The sequence below is a fragment of the Stegodyphus dumicola genome, chromosome 11 (assembly GCF_044657685.1).
Source record: "Stegodyphus dumicola isolate Sdum_Otavi_A_Nest chromosome 11, ASM4465768v1".
In the NCBI taxonomy this organism is placed as follows: domain Eukaryota; kingdom Metazoa; phylum Arthropoda; class Arachnida; order Araneae; family Eresidae; genus Stegodyphus; species Stegodyphus dumicola.
In genome coordinates, this window is record NC_140778.1 from 82,634,147 (window position 1) to 82,657,960 (window position 23,814).

General features: G+C 32.1%; 1 protein-coding gene across 1 annotated transcript in view; it reads left to right on the forward strand.

Moving 5' to 3' along the window:
* Positions 1–14,820, forward strand: part of LOC146994172 (uncharacterized) — a 51,328-nt gene extending 36,508 nt beyond the window's left edge. Inside the window, exon 4 of the mRNA XM_085826930.1 lies at positions 12,187–14,820. Within this exon, the coding sequence (XP_085683056.1) occupies positions 12,198–14,612 (2,415 nt within the window). The 5' untranslated portion in view covers positions 12,187–12,197 and the 3' untranslated portion in view covers positions 14,613–14,820. The remainder of the gene's footprint in view (positions 1–12,186) is intronic.
* The last annotated feature ends 8,994 nt before the right edge of the window (positions 14,821–23,814 follow it).

Genomic DNA, 23,814 nt, shown 5'->3' on the forward strand with positions numbered 1-23,814 from the left:
CATTTTTATAAAAGTCAAATTATGATATAAACATACAACCCTCTAGAGACTGAATTAATGGAAGTTCAATGGTTATGTAGAAATGATCTGCAGCTACTTAATGGCTGAATAAGTCAGCAGATTCTGTAGACAAGTAAGAATAATTATATAAACGACACCTAACATTCTGGATTCAATTAACAACGAGGATACAATGTTTATTAAATGAATTTAAGAAGTTTTAAAACATGAAAAATCAACTCATTTTTTATCCTAAAATGTATTTTTGTGCGTAGCGTATTTTCATTATATCCTTAAAATTCTAATTCAGAACGTAATTTTCAAGAACTGAATCCTAATCATTAGTAATATAATAAGTGATTATTACGGTTATTAATAAATCCTTCTTATAAAGTAATTGCAAATATTTCAAAAAACTTTCTGCCTGAATGCAAATAGTTTTTATTTTATATTAATCAAGATTGTACACGATATTATTTATTTGCACTTCAATTCTTACCGTCAGTTCTAGTAGAAGTTACAAATCAATTATAATAAATTAAGGATTGGATGGATTGGATTATTTAAAGCACACGAGCTGGCACACGGCAAAGCATACGAGGGCTATCTGCCTAAAGGGAGGGATGCCTTCGTGGAGGACTTTCTAAGGGAAACTGGCTCTTATACATGTTACACATGGGGAAAACCACGAAAACACCCATGCGGTCACCCCGTTTGCGTTATTTCGAACCTCGGACCGAAATACCTGTGTTCAGCGTCTTTACCGGTCGGCCGTTGGTGGGCTATTTAATTAAGGAATGACCATCTAAGTTTAGAAACAGCGTACCGTAATAGCAATTTAAATATTGGTGCCTTATCTTTTATGTTACTCCCGATTGGCAAGCTACAGGATTTTTAATGAGTATTCGGGTTTTGCTAGTAACTTCCCTTGGAAATCGCGCTTAAACTAGGTTAATTAGTTATTTGAACATAGAAAGAACATGGGAGCTATTTGATTAAGATGCTTTCATAGAGAACCTTTGTAAAGAGAGCCTAGAAAACTACGAAAACCGACCATGCAAGCTTGAGTTAGACTTCGCAGCAAACAATTAGTATTTAACAATCTTCAAATGCTAGGCAACTGGTGAGGCTCCAATTAAATCTCCAATTTAATATTTTATTTGTAAATATTTAAAATATTGTTGTATTCTTAGACACAAAAAGCAGAATTTTAAGTTTTGTTAACTCGTTAGTAAACTACCAAGCCGTAGTGCAAATGAATATTAAATTTCTTTTGCAATAATTGTATTCTCTTAATGTTCTTGGAATGTGAGCTAAAGAAGGAACGTTCTCGGAAGATTAAAGAAATGTTTAAATCCAGTGATATTAGGTTTGTCTTACAAGCTCAGGATCAAAACGTTTCTGCAATTGCCCAAGTAGTTGACTTGTAAATGGCTGTGAATTAAGCAGATAACTTTTAAGCAGATGACGTTTTCAGGCAGAAAACGTATTCCAAATGTTTTGTATTGCATGACAATGCATCTTTTCATTATTCAATAACCAGTCGGAGAACTGCTTGTGTTCCGAAAATAAGTATGTGTACTCTCGTCGTGCATGTTCTTCAAATTTGTCTTCTTGTGATTTTTTTTCTTTCCCAAAAACTAAAGTTGCCTCTCAAAGGAAAGTTTTTTGACATTGAAGAGACAAAAGGAATATGACATCTACTTTTAGAGGCATGTCAAAAACAGATCTCTACAAACCTTCTCTTCCAGAACATGTTGTGCAGTCAGACAAAAAGTTGCATCAGCGTAAATTCCATAATCTATTTTTATTACACTCTGATTACTTTATTAACATACAGTGAATATATACTAAATCGTTTACTTCAGCTTAAGTAATTCGAAATTTTTGACGGAATTGTTGTCGGAACTAGGACTTAGAAGATAAGTTAAATTATATATTTCGATAACCCAATAAATTCAAAGTCGAAGTTTCAATATTTTATTTTCGGAGGGAGGGGAAATTCTTTCAGTTTTGGTCCATTATCCTAAGTATATTTGCTTCGATTCTTTATTTTTCCATGAAAGCCAAAAATTTACGCATGGTATACATATAACGTGTAGCTATAAATGAAAATTTAATAATATACAGAGTGGTTATGATTAAAGTTCCACATTGAAACAGTCATAAAAGGAAAACTACTGGATTAAATGTTATCAAACTTGGTAATCGTGTAAAAGAGGTAATGGGAATTTATTTTCCGTGAAGAAAAGGAAGTTTAAAACCTCACCACCAGGGGGGGAAATGGCACTGTATGCAATATTGTTAAACGAAATATGGGTCGGAATCTAACTTAACCTTTTGTTACACGGGTTTAATGTGTTGTATACTCTTAAGAAACTTTGAAGTAGGCAAATTACCATTTAAAAGCGTTAAATTCGATAAAAGTCGAGTGCGCCATCCGTGTAAGTGAGAAATTCGTCCGTGAAAACCATGATTTAGCGATTAGAAAATGTGAGATCGTAAATCACTCGCACAAGTGCTTGCAATCTGGAAATCGTTTTCTTACAGATCGCTAATTTGTAATTTTTGAAGCCTGAAATCCACCCTAAAACATGAAGATACTGATTCAAAATGCTTTCAATCGATTTGGGCCAAAGATATCCCTTACGTTATCTACCTTGTTCCATTGTGTTCTCCTATTGCACACAGCTTATTTCATAACTGAACCATTTTTCTCTGAAGAGCATTCGACAGCTGGACCACTGTGATTGCAGCTCACTTAGAGTCAATGTTAAAATGTTTCGTGATACATGAACTGCAGTAACGTGGCATTTTAGATACTACGATTTTTATGCAGGGCTGAGCCCCACCTCACAAGTGTCGCACAGTTACTTAGCCAACATTTCACGAATGAACGTCTTATAACCCAACACTTTCCCTCTTCCCACCAGACCTCAACCTCTGTGACTTTGGGCTATGGAGTTATCTCTAAAGCACTCTTTATGGTGAGTGATAATCTAAACAATTTGGCAGAAATGAAAAATGTGATACACCGACATGTCCATAACATTCCTCTTGATATGCTAAGAGCTGCTGTTGTGAATGCAGTAACAGGATTTAACTTGCTTTCGGAAAATGCTGGACGCTACATTGAACGTGGTTTGTAACACGTTTCGGAAACTATTAAACACATTTTAAACAGATGTTTTCATGTCTTATATCATTTAACAATATTGCATACAGCGCCATTTTCCCCCTGGTGGTGAGTTTTTGAACTCTTTCTTTTCCGCGGAAAATAAATTCCCATAACCTCCTTTACATGATTCCCAAGTTTGATAAGATTTGCTCCGGTAGTTTTCCTTTTATGGCCATTTCAAATTAAAACTTTAATTATAAACATGTAAAAAACCCATGTAAATTAAACTTTAAAAGTTTGACAGTTTGGTTCAAGTCCCAGCTTTAAAAATGTATACAAATATAATCTTTTATATTAATCCTCTTAGAAAGAATGTTTTAAGAAGATAATTTTTCTCTCGGGTTATAGATTGTATAAAAAAACATGATCTTTAATATGATTTAGATTGTTTCAGCCGAAATAAGAATCAGGTCACTCAGTGGTACAGAATAAACCCTGCTGGACTGTTTTATTTCTTTGTCATTTAGCAAAAATCTTTTAATTAAAATAGTTATCCTTTGGACTTCGCTTTAAACTTTATTTATAGTTAAAATGACTAGAAAATGAGAAGTTGTCTTCAGCTGAAACGCAATTCATGTAACTGATATATTAAAAAATTGACAAGAATGCAAAATTTATGGAAGTCTAGCAATCGAAAAATCTTAATTTTCTTGTGTGTGCACTGAAAATAACTGTAGAAGGAAAGAAGAAAATCAGGGAGAAAAGTAAGCAAAAATTTGCAGGGAAATTTGGCTGTCTGACATACCAAGATGTTTAAAAAAGTTGGACGGTTTTGAATATACTTTCAGGATACTTCAAAGAATTTAGGTGTTCAAAGAAAAACTACTTGGACGTGTACACCAGCAAATACCGTCAATTGAGCTTGTGATTAACAGAAAATACAAAAACGATATCGTTGCAGATTAAAGTGAAGAGCGACTGGTTTTAGACTATATGGTTGTATAAATTTAAATTACGTTATAAAACATCATATCGTATCATAAATGGAGAATCCCATGATTTTCTCAGTCGAGTTATTTGAAGGTTCAGGAGTTTATCCAGTGATGTATGTGGATGTCACCTAAAGATGTTCTTTTTTTCCTCCTGATGAAACAGCGGCCGAGCGGTAAAGTCGCTGAACACTGGTAGTTCGGTCTGAGGTTCGAATCCTGAGAACGGGCTGGCTGTATGGGCATTTTCGGGGTTTTCCCCATGTGTAATGTGTATACGAGCCAGTTTGTCTTAGAAAGTCCTCCACGAAGGCATTCCTACCCTTAAGCAGATAGCCCTAGTGTGCTTTGTCATAATTGAATAAACCAAAACCTCTTGATGAAACCAGTCTTTCCTTTCATCTCATACCTTCAAAATGGTTAGCCTCTAAAGACTGATAAAGGCTCTGACCAAATATTGATGAAATGGATTGAATTGGATTATTAAGTTACGTCAAAGCAGGGCTATCTGCCTAAAAGGAAGGATGCCTCTGTGAAGAACTTTCTAAGGGAAACCAGCTGGCATACACGGTACACATGAGAAAATCCACGAAAACGCCCATGCAACCAGCCCATTTACCGGGATTCGAACACTGGAGTGAACCAGTGTTCAGCGACTTTACAGCTCGGACGTTTGTGGACCTTTATGAAATGGAAGGTGATAACTTTATTTAAAATGATTGTCAGAAATATCAAGATATTTCGAAAAGTTGGATGCTTTAAAATATACTTGTGGAATGCCTAAAGAAAAAGTGCAAGAATGAAGCAGAATGCCTGAAGAAAAAGGGAAGAAAAAATAAATTTTTGGGTAAAATTTAGTATTTGTATTTTTTTAAATTTTAAACTTTTTAATCTTATGATATTTGATTCTTACTATTTCAAAAATAAAACATTTGACTAAAATATGAATAACATTTAAGAAACCAAATGTAGGATAAAATTGTGTAAAGCAATGGGCACAATGATAAAACTGTTTAAAGCAGTGTATGCAAGTCATCCTAAGTTAAAATGTCGGTTATACATCTCTCTTATTTATATATATCTTTTCTGAACGGAGCATTGAAAGCGTGTTAACTGTGCTTTACTGTATTTTCTCTTTTAATATATGCAGTTTTCAAACGCATCGTAGTCTGGGTTACAAAGTATTCCTCCGAAAGAAACGCAATTCAAATAAATAAAATTGAATTCTGGAAAATTTATATTAATAAATATATTTAAAATGCTCAGTTCGAAGGAATAAATAGAAAATTTTAAAGGAATTATCTGAAGAGACAATGCAACACAAACAATTAAAAAAAATTATAAAAATTTAAAAATTACCTAAAATAATAACTATGACAAAAAATATATATAAAGAAAACTATTTGAAAAAAAAATAAATGCTGCACCTTTATAGGTAAATAGAAATTTTTAAAACAGTTATTCGAAAAAATACCATGCAACTTAAACAATTAAAGTGAAATTCGAGAAAGAAATAATTACTTAAAATAATAAGTTATAATTAAAAATATAATATAAAGAATATTATTTGGAAAAAAGGAACGATGGTGACTTTTTTTCCTGTCATAGGAAAGGAAACTAGGTTGCCATATATTAAGAAGTTCGCCAAGTGAACTATTCTTGGCGCAAACTGACAAAAAAGTGCCAACATAAATTTGTGAATTTCTCCGTAAATTTCGCTCCAAATTTTACAAAATTTCATATTTAGGCGTAATTTGAGTCGTGGAATCGAAATATGTAAAAAAATTGGTATGTTATTTCAGAAAAAGTCCGATTTTGTGTCAAAATACCTATGTTAGAATAGTGCTATATATAAATCTAATATATATCCTAAGTCGCGCTTTCGAGACATGAAGAACGCAATTTGAATTTTGTCAATCGGCCCAGTAGATCGGGAGATATAGGACTGTCACCCCCTTTTTTTTTTTTTTTTTTTTGAGCAGTGTACATATTGCCAGAAAAGAACAATTTCATCAGCGTTGTAAATTTGTTCTGGAGATAATTATTTATTAGTAATGAGTTCAATGAATTCATCTGCAAATTGTTCAACAGCTTCAGTATCAGCTGAAGCTTCTTTACCTGTATTTTTTAATTGTCTTTTACCATGGGGATTTTTAAATTTGGTTAACCAACCTGTTGAATATGTGCACTCAGAGTTTAAGTTCACTTCTTCATGAAATATTTTGACTTGAGCCATTAGCTTTGGACCCATCAATGGGACGTCCTCACTGCAATGCTGTCTGTCCCATTCAACCATCAAATTCTCATGATCGTCACTTTTAGCGTAACGAACACTTTTTTTGTTACATTGAAACATGCTTTCGCTTTGTAGATCCTTTGCAGCTCCCGAATTGGAAACTCTTTTTACATAATCAAAAATTCAAGCTTATTTTTTATAAAATTGCGGTCATTATAACAGTCTGCAAAAAATAATAAGCTGGATCAAATTAGAAGATGAAGGAGCAGCGCAGTCTGCTACATTAACTGAAATGCCTTAGAATCAGTAAAGATAATTTTAGCTTAGCTTAATAGCGTTCGTCATACATTATTGGCTGTCAATCACAAGATTGGGGACGAAAGCCAAGTTGTTCTGCTAAATTCTGGCTTGCTCCTATTGCGTACTGAATTAAGCCTTAATTGTATTAGTTTAGTTATTTACTGTACCTACATTTACTTCTTGCACATACTTAAAACTAATCTGAGTCCTGAATACATAAACTCCCACATATACTTGAGGCTATATATAGGGCGAGAGCTTCTCTAAGTCTCTTAGGTCGTCCCCGGTGCAGTCTCTAAGGGTCCTAAATTCTGCTAGAAAGCGCCTTCCTAAGTTCTAAATTTTGGATCCCAGTGCTTTTTCTAAATTATAAAAAATTTCTCATCCCTTTATTTTACTGCTCGGTTCTTCCCCAAATTCCAAAAATTTTGTCTTCCCTAAATTCTGCCGTCCGGTGACGACATATTCTGCCGCCGCTTATGGATTTATGGTGAATAACATATCAATTATTCTTAATTAAAATAGCACTAAATGCAATCTATGATTTTCACTAGCAAAATCTATTTTTAGAGTATGAAAAGGAATTTTTGTTGAATATTTCCTCCTCAACGTTTCTTAGAGCATTTAAAAATCTGTAATCATCGCCAAGCGTAATGTTAGCATAAAAGGTTGCCATACTCTTGTTACTCAGTTTCTAATATAAAAAAAAAAGTTTAGACATCGCTGCATGAGTTATTACTGAAGTTGTCATATTGATCAACATCATGGACCATCACATCTGGAAGAGTAGGGACGACTTGCAGAAATTTAACATTGGTTGCTTATTGCAGCGTGTATAATCGTGAAGAAAAAATTGGTTGTAGCGTCTCATTTCACAAATTAGACTTTCTACATATTTTTATTTTTGAAATTGAGATTGATTTTTAAAAATTTAGCATATTTATCAAGCGTAATTAGCGTTCCAAATAATTATAAAGCTATTGCAGGCTTTCAGGATTGCATATATTTTAGCTTTTCCTATTCTGTAAAGAAATTTGTAACTACTTCTTTTAGAAAAGTCCGCCCATTGGGTTAGTCTATCTCTTATAAGGTCCATCATAAACATGCGGTGATGAAAGCAAAATGTAATAAATAATGACTCATCAGATTGACATTAGGGATATAAAATAACTGAAAGTTTCGATTTGAGACGTATGCCAAGCAGATAGTCAGCTATGGAGCCAAATTATTAATCTCACAAATTTATGCTTACATGATTGTTTTTCCATAATGAGGTATTTTATTTAGTGCCTAAGTGAAATAAAGAATCGGAATTTTTAAGGGAAAATCTCCACATGTTTTTTTTATGGAAGGAAAAATCAAATGCACAAAGCAAAAAAAAAAAAAAAAAAAAAAAAAAAAAAATTGTGTCTTTGAGGTCTGGATTTTAGATCATTCTGGATAATGGACATCTGGATTTCAGACTTTGTACTGTAAAAGTTATTCTTATCACAAGAAATGTAACAAAACGCTAGGTTTTTCCTCAAAGATATTCGTACAGTATCACAATATCACACAGTAGTTACATTTTAGACTATTCTAATGTTAAATAGAACACAATCCAAAGTACTGAGAAAGCTAATCCGATCTCACTACAAATTCGCTACAATCAATATCAGCAACATAGTAAACAACTGAACGAAGATATTTCTCTCTGACTTTTTAATCATGCACGAAAATGTTCTGGTAATTTCTGTTTTCCCGAGTTTTCTGGAAAGCGAAAGAGTAGAATTAATAGATATCTATTTATTAAATGTTAAGTGTGTATGTTCCTGTATTTTTTTTTTTTTTTTCTTCTTCTTCTTTTCTTTCCCAGCGTAGCTTTCTCTTAAAATAAGTCTCGTACTGCATGACGCAGGGATGTAAAACAATTTTAATTATCATTCTACTAAAAATAGCAAACTAAATACAAAACCCATAATGATATAGTTCCTACCACATAACACCAGAGAGTCTCAGGTAAGTAGTAAAAATGAGTAGAAATTCAATTCCTTATTACAGCAAGAAAATAATAGTGATGAAAAAGTAATTCTCCAATATGAATGCTTCAGATTGTAGATCAACCATCTCTGATGATTTTATACTTGAAATACATTAAAAAATGCCTACACATTTTTCTTTTCTTTCTTTATATAAAACAATATGGTACCTTCTCAAAAGACAGCCACCTATGTTTGACAATAGTCTTATGTAGGGTTATTCTGAGGACAACTACTGGTAAAAGCAGTTAACGATGTTTATAATAAATTTATCCGGTCGCTTGATGTCTATTAAGCAAAACACTTAAATGTGATGCTCTGGTTTATTAATAACATTACTTTATTAAAATTATAAATTATTCACAAAAATAACATACTTTAGCTTAAAAATTAGCTTAACCTCATTTTCTCAAGCACTGTGAGTAACATTTTTAAATACAGGAAATAGATTTTAAGTTTTTAAAAGAAAAATAGACACTTGAAAATTTGTTTACCACTAGAACGGCGGTAGGTGTCATTTTGACCCCTGAACACATTTGACCGTTGATTACTTTTGTTTTATTGTAAGAAATCGTTTGGAATTGTTTGACCTTTCCTAAATAGATGATAAATATTTGTAAAAAAATTTTCAGCATTCTAGGTTTGTTAGTTTTTGAAATATTGGCATATATTCCTAGAAAGGCGGACTCATTTTGACCCTTTACTTTTATCCCTGTTTCTGCTTGAGGCATTGTCAAATGACCCATGAAAAAGATTTATTCATAAGGAATTATTCCCATTCATACTATCTCTCAGAGGGATAAAAACCTGGGTGGTCTCACTACTTTGTAATGTCTACATAAGTTGTTGTTTCTTTGTTTGCAATTTTCTATTCGTTTGAAGAAAATACTGCAAGGAAGGTAGATGCAGGGATTTTCATGCTTACATTTCTTTTCAGAAATAGTTTATTTTACAGATGTATTTTCCCATTTGTTAGTTCAGCTTACTTACTGCAGGTAATAACTGTTAGGCAGGTGTTTTCTTGGTAATCCCAAATCAGTATTTCAGTACATATGAATTGTCCCGTCAAGTTCATTATCACCTTTCCTTTGTGCTGTGAGAATCATATGCTAAAATATATTCCCTATCGTTTTCTGATAGTCTGATATTTATCTAATTTTCTCAACTTTTACAAAATATGCTAATTAGCGGAAAAGAGGTCGTATGGATGAAAAAATTTTAAAATTGTTTCAGGAGCTATCTGTAAATGAGTCTGACGGAGGTGAAATTGATAATTTTGCTGTAGAAACTGAAGATGAATTCCAGACACAAACTATTAGTGAATCCGAGGACTGCGAAGTAAACGAAGAAGAACTCAGCAGAAATAAACAGGCAAAAACGGATCAGGGTACTTTCAAAACTGATTTTACAGCTCATAATAACGCCATATGGAATGAAATAAATTCCAAAAATTCAGTCTTCAGCCATGTTCCTGCTTATAATGTTTTAAAAGAAATATCAGAACCAACATCCTTTGCAAAGAGTTGTGTTTCTGAGGACAAAGTGTCTAGTGCTTTCAAGATTTTTATTGATGATATCTTGCTGCATATAAAGAAATGTACAGAATCCGAAGCTCATCGGCAACTTGGAAATAAAAACTGAAAGCTATCTCTGGCTGTGTTATATGCTTTTGTCGCTATATTGTATATTCGAGGAGGAGTAGGTGCAGTGGGCTTAAATTTATATTCCTTGTTGTCCGAAGCATGGGGAATACCATTTTGCAAGGAAACTATATCAGGAGATAGATTCAAAGAAATAAAACGATTTTTAAGGTTTGATGAAAAGACAACAAAATCTACTCGATTACAACTGATAAATTTGCTCTTGTATCAAACATATGGAACAAATTTATTGTAAACTGCAAAACTTGCTACCGGCCAGGACAAAATATTACAGTTGACGAACAATTATTCCCATCTAAAACTAGATGTAGATTTATACAGTATATGCCTAATAAACCTGACAAATTCGGAATAAAATCTTGGTTATCTGTCACCGTTGATACTAAATACCTCTTCAATAGATTTTCTTATCGAGGAAAAGATGAAACAGCAAATCCTCAATTAAGTTTTTCTAAAATATGTTGTCATAAAATTAATGGAGCCACATCTAAACAAAGGGAGAAATTATATGTTAGTGTCTCTATATGTTAATAGAGATTGTTTACCCATTTTTAGAATGACTTGTAAGCCATTTAATTAATGTTTAGAAAGTGTATTTTTTAAATGTTCGATTTGATAATCATTTTTCTAGACTACAAATCTGCAATGTAACTTCCATCATAGAAGGGCTTTTCATAAAATTTGCAGCGGCATTAATTTCCATTCTTTTTTCACTACTTTTACTATCAAAAAATTAGCAGAATACTAAAATAAAAAAATTCAACTATGGTCGGCACAATGAAAAGAACAAAAGAGAAATTCCTATATCTTTTAAAAATATGCATAGTAATCTTTATTCATCGACAATAGTGGAACATGATAATATCACACTTACCATCTATAAAGGCAAAAGAAACAAAAGTGTTTTTCTACTGAGCTCATTATATTCTACTGTAAAAACTGAAGACAGTCTCAAGAAGTTGCTCGATTCAATAGCATTTTACAATGCAACGAAGTATGGTGTGGATATTCGTGATCAGATCTGCCTAAGTACATAAATAATATTATTATATAAATTGTATTTTATTTTAGTTAACATTAGTTTTAATTTGTGAAAACATTTATTTGAAATCAAATTAATGAGTTATTTGAGTAGTTGTAGTATGATCCAATTGATCGTCATGTACTTGATACATTTACAATAATTTAAAAAGGTCAATAAATTAACATGTGATATTAAATATAAATTATGAAATACATATAAAGCACATATTTGTGCCAATGTATGGCATTTAAAATTGTTTTACCGTTGTTATTTTAGTACTTTCATCGAAGGGTTAAAATGATCCCTTACCGCCATTCTAGTGTTAATAGCTTTAGAAACACTCACTATACAATGAAATTAGCCTGTTTGATTTTATGCTGTTGTTAATCACTTCTTTCCTTACCAGTGTTTTAAGTTTCTAAATAAATTAAACATCTAATTATTTCTTAAATTGAAATTCTTAAATTATTTTATCTATTTTAATATAAATTAAAGCTTATAAAAGTTACTTCAGTCATCCAAGACTTTTTATTAGTACATTATTTAAATTTAGCTTAGAGAAACTGACTTTTTTAAACATCTCATCCTGAATTGTTAGTATTTATAGTTAAAAAGGGACTTGCAACTTCCTATATCAAGTTGGAGAACAATAAATTAAACTTAATTTTGTTATATTTCAAATTTATAAATTAAAATTGAATATAATGTGCACTACCATATACTGTAAATTTGCAGCATCAGTAATAAGAAGTGTTTTTATATTTATTGGTATTTATAAGACAAATTGATTTTTTTCTTCCTTTTCCCCCCCCTATGTAAGTGACTTTTTCTTATTTTTAGATCATAATACTATGAAGGAAAATGAAAGATTAGCATTTGGGCGGCGTACCAAAGCAAACATAAAATGTGGAAAGACTATTCGCACATTTAAAGATGGAACTGAACTTTTTGATGATTACTGGACAGATTCTGATGGATCTGATGATACTCTTACTACTCTTTCAGGATCGAAATCAAATAACATACGAGAGAAACTGCATTCTGGTCTTGCTACTGAAAGCAATTCTGATGATATTAAAAATCAAGGTAGTTCAAAAAAGAAAACTTCTTTTTCTAAGCGATCAGTAAGTGCACCAGATTCAGAAGATGTAGTTTCATCTTCCCTGACTGGATCTAAGCATCCAAAAACTTCCCGAAAATCTAAACTTCCCGAAAATGTTTCACCTCATCATAGTAAAGAATTACTAAGTAATTCAGTTTCAAATTCTGAGAAATCATCCCAGGATGTAACTTCATCTCCCCTGACTAGATCGAAGCATAAAGCATACTATCAGGAAGTTAATTCTCCAAGCACAAGGCATTTGCAGTTTAAAAAAGGCAGATTCATGCAGCCAAGTACAAAACCCAAGTACCAATCAGTTCAAAAACGCTTAGTTGATGACTTTACCAAACTTTCTGAAAATGTTTCACCTCATCATAGTGAAAAATCACTAAGTAATTCACATTCAGATTCTGAGAAATCATCCCAAGATCTTGCAACATCTGTGACTAGATCTAGACATACAGTTTATGATCAGCAATTTAACACTCCGAGCACAAGGCATAACTTGCGTAAGACTGTTGGGAAATATCCAGTTGATAACTTTAAAGAGTGTCCTGTAACAGTTTCAACTCAATGTCAAACATCCAATCATGAACAAAGTATGTTAACTTCAAATGTTGAAAAATCTGTCCAAGTGTTAAGTGGTGATGTCGATCATTGTTTATCAGATTCTGGTCATAATCTGAATGAAAATCCCGTTCAAAGTAGCAGACAGTTGAGCTACAATAAAGAAAAGAGTTTGGATTTAATTAATGCAAAAGAATTAAAAATGCATAGAAAAGTCAAATGGCTTTCTAAAAGCAACGTGAATTCTAAAAAAAGTGTCACCGTAACTCAAAGTACTGCAGTTAGTAGTAAATCCCCTGTACAGTCACCTGAAAATTTTCAATTTAGGAAGAAGAAGAATCCTGCAGTTATAAGGTCTGATACTGAAGATGAGAATTTTGATCAAAACAGCGTCAAAAAAGTTCTTAAATTTAAGTCTAAAATTCCAGTAAAGATACCAGCATCACTTTCTAAAGGCACCAACTCATACCACATCACTGGGAACGATTTCAATTCAGAGAAAATTTCTGAAATTGTTGAAAGAACAGAAGTTTTAGGAACAGTGGTAAATAATGAAATTATAAACTCACGTAAAAAAATGGAACAGAAAAATATGCAATCAAGCTTAAATAAAAATTTGAAGAGAAGAAAAGAATTGAATGCGAGTCGTGTCAGCCCCAGAATTTCTGCTCTAAGCAATAACAATAATCTGTTGATTGATGATAATGAAGCAGAAGAGTTGCCAAATAAGAAACAAATAAAAACTACCAAACGAATAAATAAAAATTTATTACATAAAAAAAAGCAGCAAAGAAAATCTTATCCAAGCAGATGTTCAGCTTTATATCCTAGTCATCCTGATGATGCATCAGTACCAGAATTACCTTCACAGAGGGAAAATCTGCATAGTTTTAAAAGTATTGATAAACATACAAATAAAAATTCTGAATCCCAGTGCTCAAAAACTGAGCATAGGTATATTAGTCGATCAGGGCGTGTCCGATATTCTCCATTAGCTTTTTGGAAAAATGAAAGAATTCAGTTTCAGTTTCAAAAAGATGGCAATATTTCCGTTTTAGGTGTAGAAAAATGTTTCCCAGTAAGTGAACAAATGAAAAATAAAGTTAAAAAAACTGTTTCAGAAACACAAAGTGTTAAAGCTTCTATTAGAACTCATGAATTTATTAACGAAATGGAAAATAAAGATTTACCAATGATAACAGTTTTTAATGCATCAACAGGTAAGGAAACAGAAGCTAATCTAATCAGACCATTTAGTTCTCTTATATGGGAATATCCTCAACATGAAAACCCTGATTATGATGATTATATTATGACCAGGAGTTTTGAATGCTCCAATGTGATTTATGGTTTTATATGCATAAAGCGACATCGTCAGAAGCCTGCACAGTTTACACCCGATGAAGATATCTATTTTAGTGTAATTAAAGGCAAAGTTGAAGTAGAACTTCACACATCGAAATTTGTGCTTAGAAAAGGTGGATCATTCATTGTGCCACGTGGAAATATTTACAGCATAACTAATGTATATAAATCGAATTCAATTCTCATATACAACGTTACCTCGTTTTCAATTGCGAACATTAGTGAAGAGTAATTTCTGTATTTATGTCTTAATTATGCTTAAAGTTCTTACATTTCTTGTTAATTCTTCTAATTATTATATATCTAATTCTATGCTTTTAAGTAAAGGTGTATCTCCCTGTCATGAAGACAGCAGATATATCTGAAGTAATGTTTTTTACATCCTTATTTTGTAAAGTGCATTTTAAACTTCATTTTCAAATAAAAAATTTAAAAAGTGATTGTTTACCATACTTTTATTTTTCATTTAAATTTATTGTTGCAAAATCTGTTTTGTACAGGTAAAATCTCTTTTGACAAGTTACTTGTAATTTGGTAATGCTAATTAAAATGTAATTTTGAATCAGACAGAAAAAATATTAACTCCTGTTCCACATCTCTGTTGGAACTTAAAACAAATCAAGTCAATATTGGAGGGAAATTAAGCAGTGTGTTTTAATATTTAAATGCTGCATTGTTTGTAATGTCTATGTGATGTAAACTTCTCTGAATTAATGTAAGTTATTGATATTTTCGTTACAAAGTTTTTTAGATGATTTCAGATAGCATGCAATCATTATTTTGTTATTCTGTAAATAAATAAACTGTCAGGTATTTTGGTGCAAATTGTATTATCATTTTTACTGGAAATGTACTTGAAATAGTTACAGGTTCCTCTGGTTAAATTTAAATAGCTATTTTGAGATGTTAGTTAACACACACACACAAAAAAAAAAAAAAAAAAAAAAAAAAAAAAAAAAAAAAAATTACAGTGGAAGATTCTCAATTGTTTTAGATTTGAATAGATAGTAACCTAAATTATTGAAAATTATTGTAAGTTTTAAAAGATTCACTGGTAAACTTGGAAACAACAAGTAGAAATGGGACTTTACAATGCAGTTGAACTTGTAAAGACACAAGAGGATTGGATAAAGTGTGAGCTCTTGTGTACCCTTCTGAATTAGAATATCTTAAGCATAACAAATTCCTAAGGAAACCTATCTTTTTCAGCTAGCCCCTTTTTAGATAAAAATGCTGCTTTGCGGGAGAGAGGTAGGCTTAAACAAAGCACTTTTTTTTTTTTTTTTTTTTTTTTTTTTTTTTTTTTTTTTTTTTAAGTAGCCATAGATAAAACATTTGCTGTATTCACACCATCACAAAGTCCGTAAAAACAGTGCCCAAACCTGCAATACAAGTCCCTAGTATCAACTGAATTTTCTACTTAGTGTGTTACCTGAAAAATTAGTTTTCAGACTTCAACTTCAGGAATCTGAATCAGCATCTGTACTCTGAAAATAACGATAAATTTTTCTGTAAATATTTTATAATATTCTTCGAGAAATCAATCGAATAAATACTGAATTTCAAGAGGAAGATATTATTCTTGCGCGTTCCGTCGCATTAATGGAAAGTCTGACCAAAACTTTACAAAAAATGAGAGAAATTCCTACGGAAATTTGGATAGAGCAATCTAAAGCAGCGGCTGAAAAAATTGAAGTTAAACCTATTCTGACAAATAAACGAATTCTAAAGCGCAAAAAGCAATTTGATGAATTGTGCGATGACGAATCAGGAACACTTCATCCTGTTCAGCTACTTCCTAATGCAATAAAAATTGTATTTGATCGAATCTTATTAGAAATTAAAACGAGGGTAAACAGGGCTATTACACTAAATTCAAGTTTCCATTTCTCAATGGTCATGAAATATTGAATAAATGTATCAACTGAAGAACTGCAAAAGAATGGAGCAGATCTTGCACGAAAATATGAGCGAGATCTCTAAACGCATTTGAGTTCTGTCAGGAACTTGCTGTTTTTAAAAAACAAGCTCAGTGTTATCTGTCGACATAAAAAGGCTAGAGCTTTTTGTCTCTTGCAACAGATCTACACCTATGATTTTCAGGATGCCTTTTACAATATTTGTATTGTAAAAGGCGAATTTACTCTATGCTTCCAACGACATCCGCAAGCTGTGAGCGAAGTTTTACAAATTAAAACTTATTAAAAACTATCTGCGATCATCGGTAAGCCAGGAGCGTTTATCAAATCTCGCAATTCTGGCAATCGAAAATCAAACAGTACATCAAGTTCAAGTTAATTATGACGCTGCCATATTTGCAGAACAAAAGGCTTGCAGAGTAAAATTTTAATCCTGTAATATTTTAAGAGCGTTAGGTAAGAACTTAAAATTATTAATGAAATGAGAATTATGAAAAGAAGTAATATTGTATAGCTAATGAAAGTTAGTTACGTAATTAAACAGCTCATCTATTGTTCCAACTTACGTAATCTAATGTTTGTAACTAAAGATTATTTTTATTACGAGTTCATATTTAATTGAAAGTTAGGACTTACTTATTTAAGTATGTTAATGAAAAACAGGAATTTAATTACTCATTGCATTAGTGATTTGTAACTTGTATATATTCGTTTAAGCTATTATTAGTAATGTGCCATTTCTATTTTTCCTACTATGCTGAACTGCTTTAGTATTTAGAACTGAATTACTTCTCATTAGTATGGCTCGTTACTGTTGCAAATATTGCAAAACTGCATATTTCAGAGAAAACATAAATTTGATTATTACAGTGAAAAAATAGTCTTTTGTGTGAATATGTAAATATTTATTACGTTATCGGGCTGTGTGAGGACGGTAGTAGAGTTCTTGGGTAGCCTACATAAAGGCGTTACAGTGAAATGGAATTTTAAAGTGCCAGGTTAAAGTTGCTGTTGATTTAGAGAAATTGGTGTATTAATTATTGAATGCACTTCATTCCTGATTTGTAGCTTGTATATATTTGTTTAAGATATTAATTAGTAATGTATCATTTCTATTTTTTGTACTATGCTGAACTGCTTTAGTATTTAGGACTGAATCATTTTCCATTGGTCTGGCTCATGGAGATAGGAAGTAAGAAGGACATTAACTGTTTTGAAGTACTAGCGATCCCTTTTTTGTGACCAAAACATTCAATGACTTACCATTAAGATCAGTGGGTGTTGACACGATCGGATGTAAATATTTTGTAATTATTTCGTAAATATACATATCGATGTATATATTTTGTTTTTCTACAATATTTCAGAGTCCTAAGTATGTAAAAATAATACATTTCATTCAGAACGGAATTAAATGCTATACTTTCACAGAACAGTTTGCCCAGAATGGTTTAATTTGAATGAAATATTTTCACAAATTTTCGTTAATTACATTAAAAAAAATTAAGGTAATTCGATTTTATTCGGTTAAGGATTACAAAAATTAAGATCAAAGTTTATTTTATTATTAATATTAAAATTATGCATTATTTCTTTTCTATTTATAGAGCTTCGTTCTAAAATACTTTTTCAAATATGACATGATGTTTTAGCTTCATAAGCATCTTTTAAATCGAAAAATTTAAGTCAATTTATAATTAATGCTCTATTCTGTCCATTTCAAGTTCGAGCACCTCTTATTTTAATAGTGAAATAAGTTAAATATTGGTGTTTATTTCCATGTACTTACCTTTCTCTGAATATTTCTGAAAAAGAATAAAAAATAAGGATTTTATTTTAAAATATTATTTAGAACTGCGTTATTATAAAATGTAAGGAAATTAATTATTCTTTTAATTATACTTATCACATTTTTTTTCACTTAATTCCAACAATAGATATTCTAAAATTCTTCTTTATTACTTCCTTAAGTACTCCTTAAGTACATCTCATAGAATTTGCTTTTCAATAGCTTTTAACAGATAGCTTTCCAGTACGAACAATTCTTGCTTAAATAGTTTTATAAATGTATTTGTCAACAGGATTTCAATTTATGTTTACAATTCAATGTTAAAGTTCTTATATATTTAGATAATATTTATAATCATTATAAATTTAGTTACATTTAATAATTAGATTTCTTTACAGTAACTTTCACAGGAGTTTATGAATGAATAAATTCTTCATTTCAAACACATTTGAATAAATAAATAAGTATCCAAATAAGTAAAAAGTGTAAACCCAAAGTGATTATTTTTCAGTTATATAAAAATAAAATGATGAGTTTAAAATGAGCAACTATAAAGCCTCTCCTCTAAAAAAATTTTTAAAAAGTACATGTTACAATAATATGTGGATGACAATAAAAAATATTTTACTGAAAACATTTTGGCGTTTGGAACATAAAATAAAAGTAGTGAATACTCTATCAACGGTATCGAAAGACATATATACACAGCTCGACATTGAAAATGCAGCACCAAGAAGGAGTGGCCAGAAAGTGATGAAATTTGGAAAAAAAGACAGAGACAACGAGCAACAATAAATAATCTTTATTTCAAAATGATTAGTCAGAATACAGAGTAAGAACAGTGTCGGCTCAGTAGGATGTAGGACCACCGTGGACAGCGATGCACGAAGAAACACGTCTAGGCATAGAGTCACTAAGAGTATGGATGGTATCCTGAGGGATGGCTATCCATTCCCTTTCAACCATTTGCCACAGTTCGTCTTCTGAACGAGGCAGAGGCAGAGTCTGCAAACGGCGTGCAATCACATCCCACACATATTCGATTGGTGACAGGTCAGGAGAGTACAGTGGCCAGGGAAGCATCTGTATACCTTGCAGAGCATGTTGGCAAATGCGAGCACAATTTGGTCGGGCGTTATCCTGCTGAAAACGTGCATTAGGCAGCCCTTGAATGTAGGGGATTGCCACCGGCCCCAGTATATTATCCAGGTATCATTGGGCCGTCTTAGTGCCTTGAATACGAACTAGAGGTGACCTGGAATCGTAGGCAGTAGCGCCCCAAACCATTATGCCACGTTGTCGCGCAATGGGGCGTTCCACAGTTACTACCGGATTAGATCTGTCGACGCCAGACACGTATGCGGCGACTGTCACTGGATAAACAGAAGCGTGACTCATCTGAGAACACTATGTTTCGCTATTCTGTTATCCACATCGCTCCAGTCCGGCACCATTCTAAACGTTGGCGTCCATGCTGTGCGGTCAATGGCAGTCTTCTTAACGGACGCCGTGAGTGCAAGCCACGTTCAGCCAATCGATAGGAAATGGTTCTGGTCGACGAGGGAACATCCAGGGTATCTTGCACATGCTGCAAAATCGCGTTACAAGTGACTTGGAGGAAGTACAAAAACCGCCACAGCTTGTCGGCGGATGCGTCGATCCATGCGTGCTGACGGCACTCTGGCTGCCAGGGTTCGTACGGTCCTTAAGAGTCCTTACATTTTTTGAAATCGATTTTTGGTCCTTAAAAGTCCTTAATTTTGGCCAAAATCAGCAGAAAGTCCTTAATTTTAATCATCTGAAATTTCTGTCTCTTGAGTGTGAATTAGCATTTTGGAGGAATATTTTCGGCGATTCACTGGCATATATGGTTATCTTTTGAATGGGTTTATGGGTTATAATTTGTTTCTATTTCTAATATAATTGATGGGATACTCGAGTTTCTAAGCAAGAAGTGAAACATAAGCATTTCAAAATTTATTTTTTCTAATAAAGAGCTCTTAAACAACTTTTCGCTTTTGGGGTTTGTGAATTCTTTTATTAAATGGTTCTAAATTTTTCAACATATTGGCGATTTAAAATCAGTTTCTATAGAAAAATTTTAATTCGTAGATCTGAGAATTTTTCGGCGGTTTTTTTAAAACATCATAAGATTGATAAATTTCATTAAAATAATGGTAATATATTCGAATTACATTTAAAAAATGACATTAAAATAAAACATTTTTATTTTTCACGGTCATATTATAAAGTTTCATTTTGGCAACTTATTATGCAATATTTTAAATCTGAAAAAATAAACAAGGTATATACAGTGGTTGCCAAAATTGTGAACCCTTTTGGAAATTTTTATGCTTTTGAACTTTGTATGCTTATAGAAAACGTTACGTTTCACAAAATGCAAATTTTTATATATCATTTTAAAGAGAATTTATTACTGAATTCAATACAAAACACAAAATTCAATTATTTGCAATACAAAAAAAAGTTAAACGATAATAGTTATCGATATACATTAGATAGTGGTGCTTGCATTGAGTTATCAGTACTTAGTAGGGTACCCTTTATTTTTTATTACAGCTTCACATCGACGTTTCATTGAGCTGACAAGAGTTTTAAGCTCTTCTTTCGTTATTACATGATGCTAGGAAACAATTATAGTCTCAATTAGTTCCCTTTTATTTGATGGGCGCCTCATTCGGACAAGAGTTTTCAAACGGTGTCACAAATTTTCTTTAGGATTGAGGCCAGGACTGTTTCCTGGCCATGACAACAATTTAATGCTCTTTGTACGAAAACACTCCTTCTATATTTTGGCCGTGTGGCAAGGAGCAGAATCCTGCTGAAAAATAAACAAAGCATTGTTGGGAAAGAGATCTCTGATGGAAGGTAGAAGTGTTGGTTCTAGAATAGTGTCAGTGTATATTCTGACATTCAGTGTCCCATCGATGACATGAAGGCGACCAATACCATCTGCTGACATGCATTACCTAACTGGTTTCTTCACAGTTGCTTGAATGCAGTCAGGATGTAGCTCTTCTTCTATTCTACGTCTTACATATTTTCGCCATGGACCTTATAAGAAATAGACTAACCCAGTGGGCGGGGCGTGCGTCACCGACATGTCGGCAAGAAAGAGTAGGGACGATCTGGTTTACTTTAACATTGAAACCTATGGTGTTTGCATCACATAGCTCTTTTTAATTATTAAATGTGATACGTTGTATAGTGTATAGTGAGGAGATTATGAAAGCCACAGTTTTTTCCAAATAGGATTTAATATATCTCATTAAAGCACTTTTTACTGCATTTCGCGCATTTTTTTCACATTTAATTCTTGTACAATTATCTTTACTTTGGTAAAAACTCTAAGCACAAAATTTATGAACTTAATTTTGCGTAAAATTAAATAAGATTGATAGTACGTGATGCGTTGAAATAAATAAGGTAAAATTAAACAAGATCAGATATATATATATATATATATATATAGTATATAATTTTTTTTTTTTTTTTTTTTTTTTTTTTTTTCAATTTAAAGAAAATTTTCAGGCAGTGATTTTCCAAACTATAATAACATTCAAAACGATCATATTTATTTGATTATATGATCATTAAATTATTTATTAACATTAAAGTGGATTAGTTATTTTAATAATTCATAAAATTCGGAGCATAAAATTTTCTGAGCGTAATGAAGGGAAAAAAAGAAGATAAAATAAAATCTAGAAGCACTCAGATTTTATATTATGCCCAAAGGGAACCTTTTTTTAAAGTTTTGTGTGTTACCTATATTTATTGAATATCATGTTCTTCACCCGTAAACCACATACATTTGAAAGCAGCATATCTTTAGAATTTTCGCACTGGAGATAAAACTGTTATTTTCCGTACAGTGCTCGCTCTGAACTCGTTGAGTTTGTTAATCAAAAATTCGTTAAAGTTTTACGAAATATGAAATAGATTAAAACAAATTCGAAATTCGGCCGTCCAGATGCCCAAGTTCGGGTGCAGGATTACATTATTCAAAATTTGATGGCTCTAGATACTGTCGTTTTCGTGACAGTGCGAGAAGCATACATGTATTCATGCAGATTCTTCATTATATAATTTCTTTACATATAATACAGGGCCATAATATTTGGTAACAACAATTTGCAAGGAGACACGGACATTTATAGTAAAACAGCGCAAAATGCCGCTTCGAAACTAACAGCCTTTCTAGGCTACAGCCCCTTTAGGCTAATAAATTAAATTAACTGTAAATAAAAAAAATAAAAAAAAAAACTTATGCAGAACTAAAAATAAATTTTAAAAAATAATCACTATAAAATACAAGCAAAATTAATTATTATGGTTAAATACAATTTTAATATTAGAATTAAACGTATAAACATTTTTAAGGAGTCAAACGTGTTTATCACTCTGATGTATTATGAAATATAATTGAAATAAAGTTCCTGTTGTTACAAATTTCCTTACGGCATGGGAAAAGCTAAAAAAATATCCAGCCCTGAAAGCATGCAATAGCTTCATACTTATTTGGAACATTAATTATGCTTGACAACTATGCTACATTTTTAAAAATCAATCTCAATTTCAAAAATAAAAATATGTAGAAATTCTAATTTGTGAAATGAGGCGCTACAACCAGATTTTTCTTGACAATTATACGCACTTCAATAGGCAACCAATGTTAAATTTCTACAAGTCGTCCCTACTCCTCCGAATGTGATCAAGGTGACAGCCGGCAACGCCTCAGACGAGGGAGAAAATCCGTTTGGGTTAGTCTATTTCTTATAAGGTCCATGATTTTCGCCCATCACTTCCGAATAACGATATCTTAGTTTCATCACTCCATATAACTTGTGACCACTGATCATCTGTCCAATTAATGTGTTCCTTTGCCCACTGTAGTCTTTTTTTTCGTTGCTGAAAATTAAGATAAGGCTTTTTTCGTGGAATTCTACCTCTCATCCAACATCTGTTAACCTTCTCCTGATTGTTCTTGAACTGACAGAAACACCAGCATCATTCAAATCACTTCTGATGGTCGATGATGACATTTTTCTATCTTCGAGAAATAGTCTTTTTATTCTTCTGTCATCAATAGATGTGGTGCACCTTTTTCGGCCTTTTCCTTCTTTGTTTTTTTATTGAATTTGTCTCCTGATATCTTAAACAAAACTTTTGGACTCCAGATGTAGTCATTGAACCACCCACCTGTCTTGCAATTTCAGCATAGGAAAGAACACAATAATATTACATCTCTTTCTAGGTGTCCAATCTACTCTTTTATTTGATGTCATTGCTTCTTGACTAAATATTACAAATTTTTACAAAAATTCCTACTTGTAATTGCAGTGTATAAGAAACAGGTCCTCCTTCTACAGAACAGCGCAAAATAATGAATTGTTTCAAGTGTAAACATGATGTCAGCGTCTGCTGGCAGTTACTAACGTTTGATTGGTTCTCAGAACAAGAACAGTGATTGGCCAGGAAAGCTAGACATTACAAACCATTTAAAGTACATATACCTTTTTTCTGTATTGCAAATAATTGAATTTTGTGTTTTGTATTGAATTCAGTAATAAATTCTCTTTAAAATGATATATACAAGTTTGCATTTTGCGAAACGTAACATTTTCTATAAGTATACAAAGTTCAAAAACATAAAAATTTCCAAAAGTGTCCACAATTTTGGTCACCACTGTAGCTATAAAGCA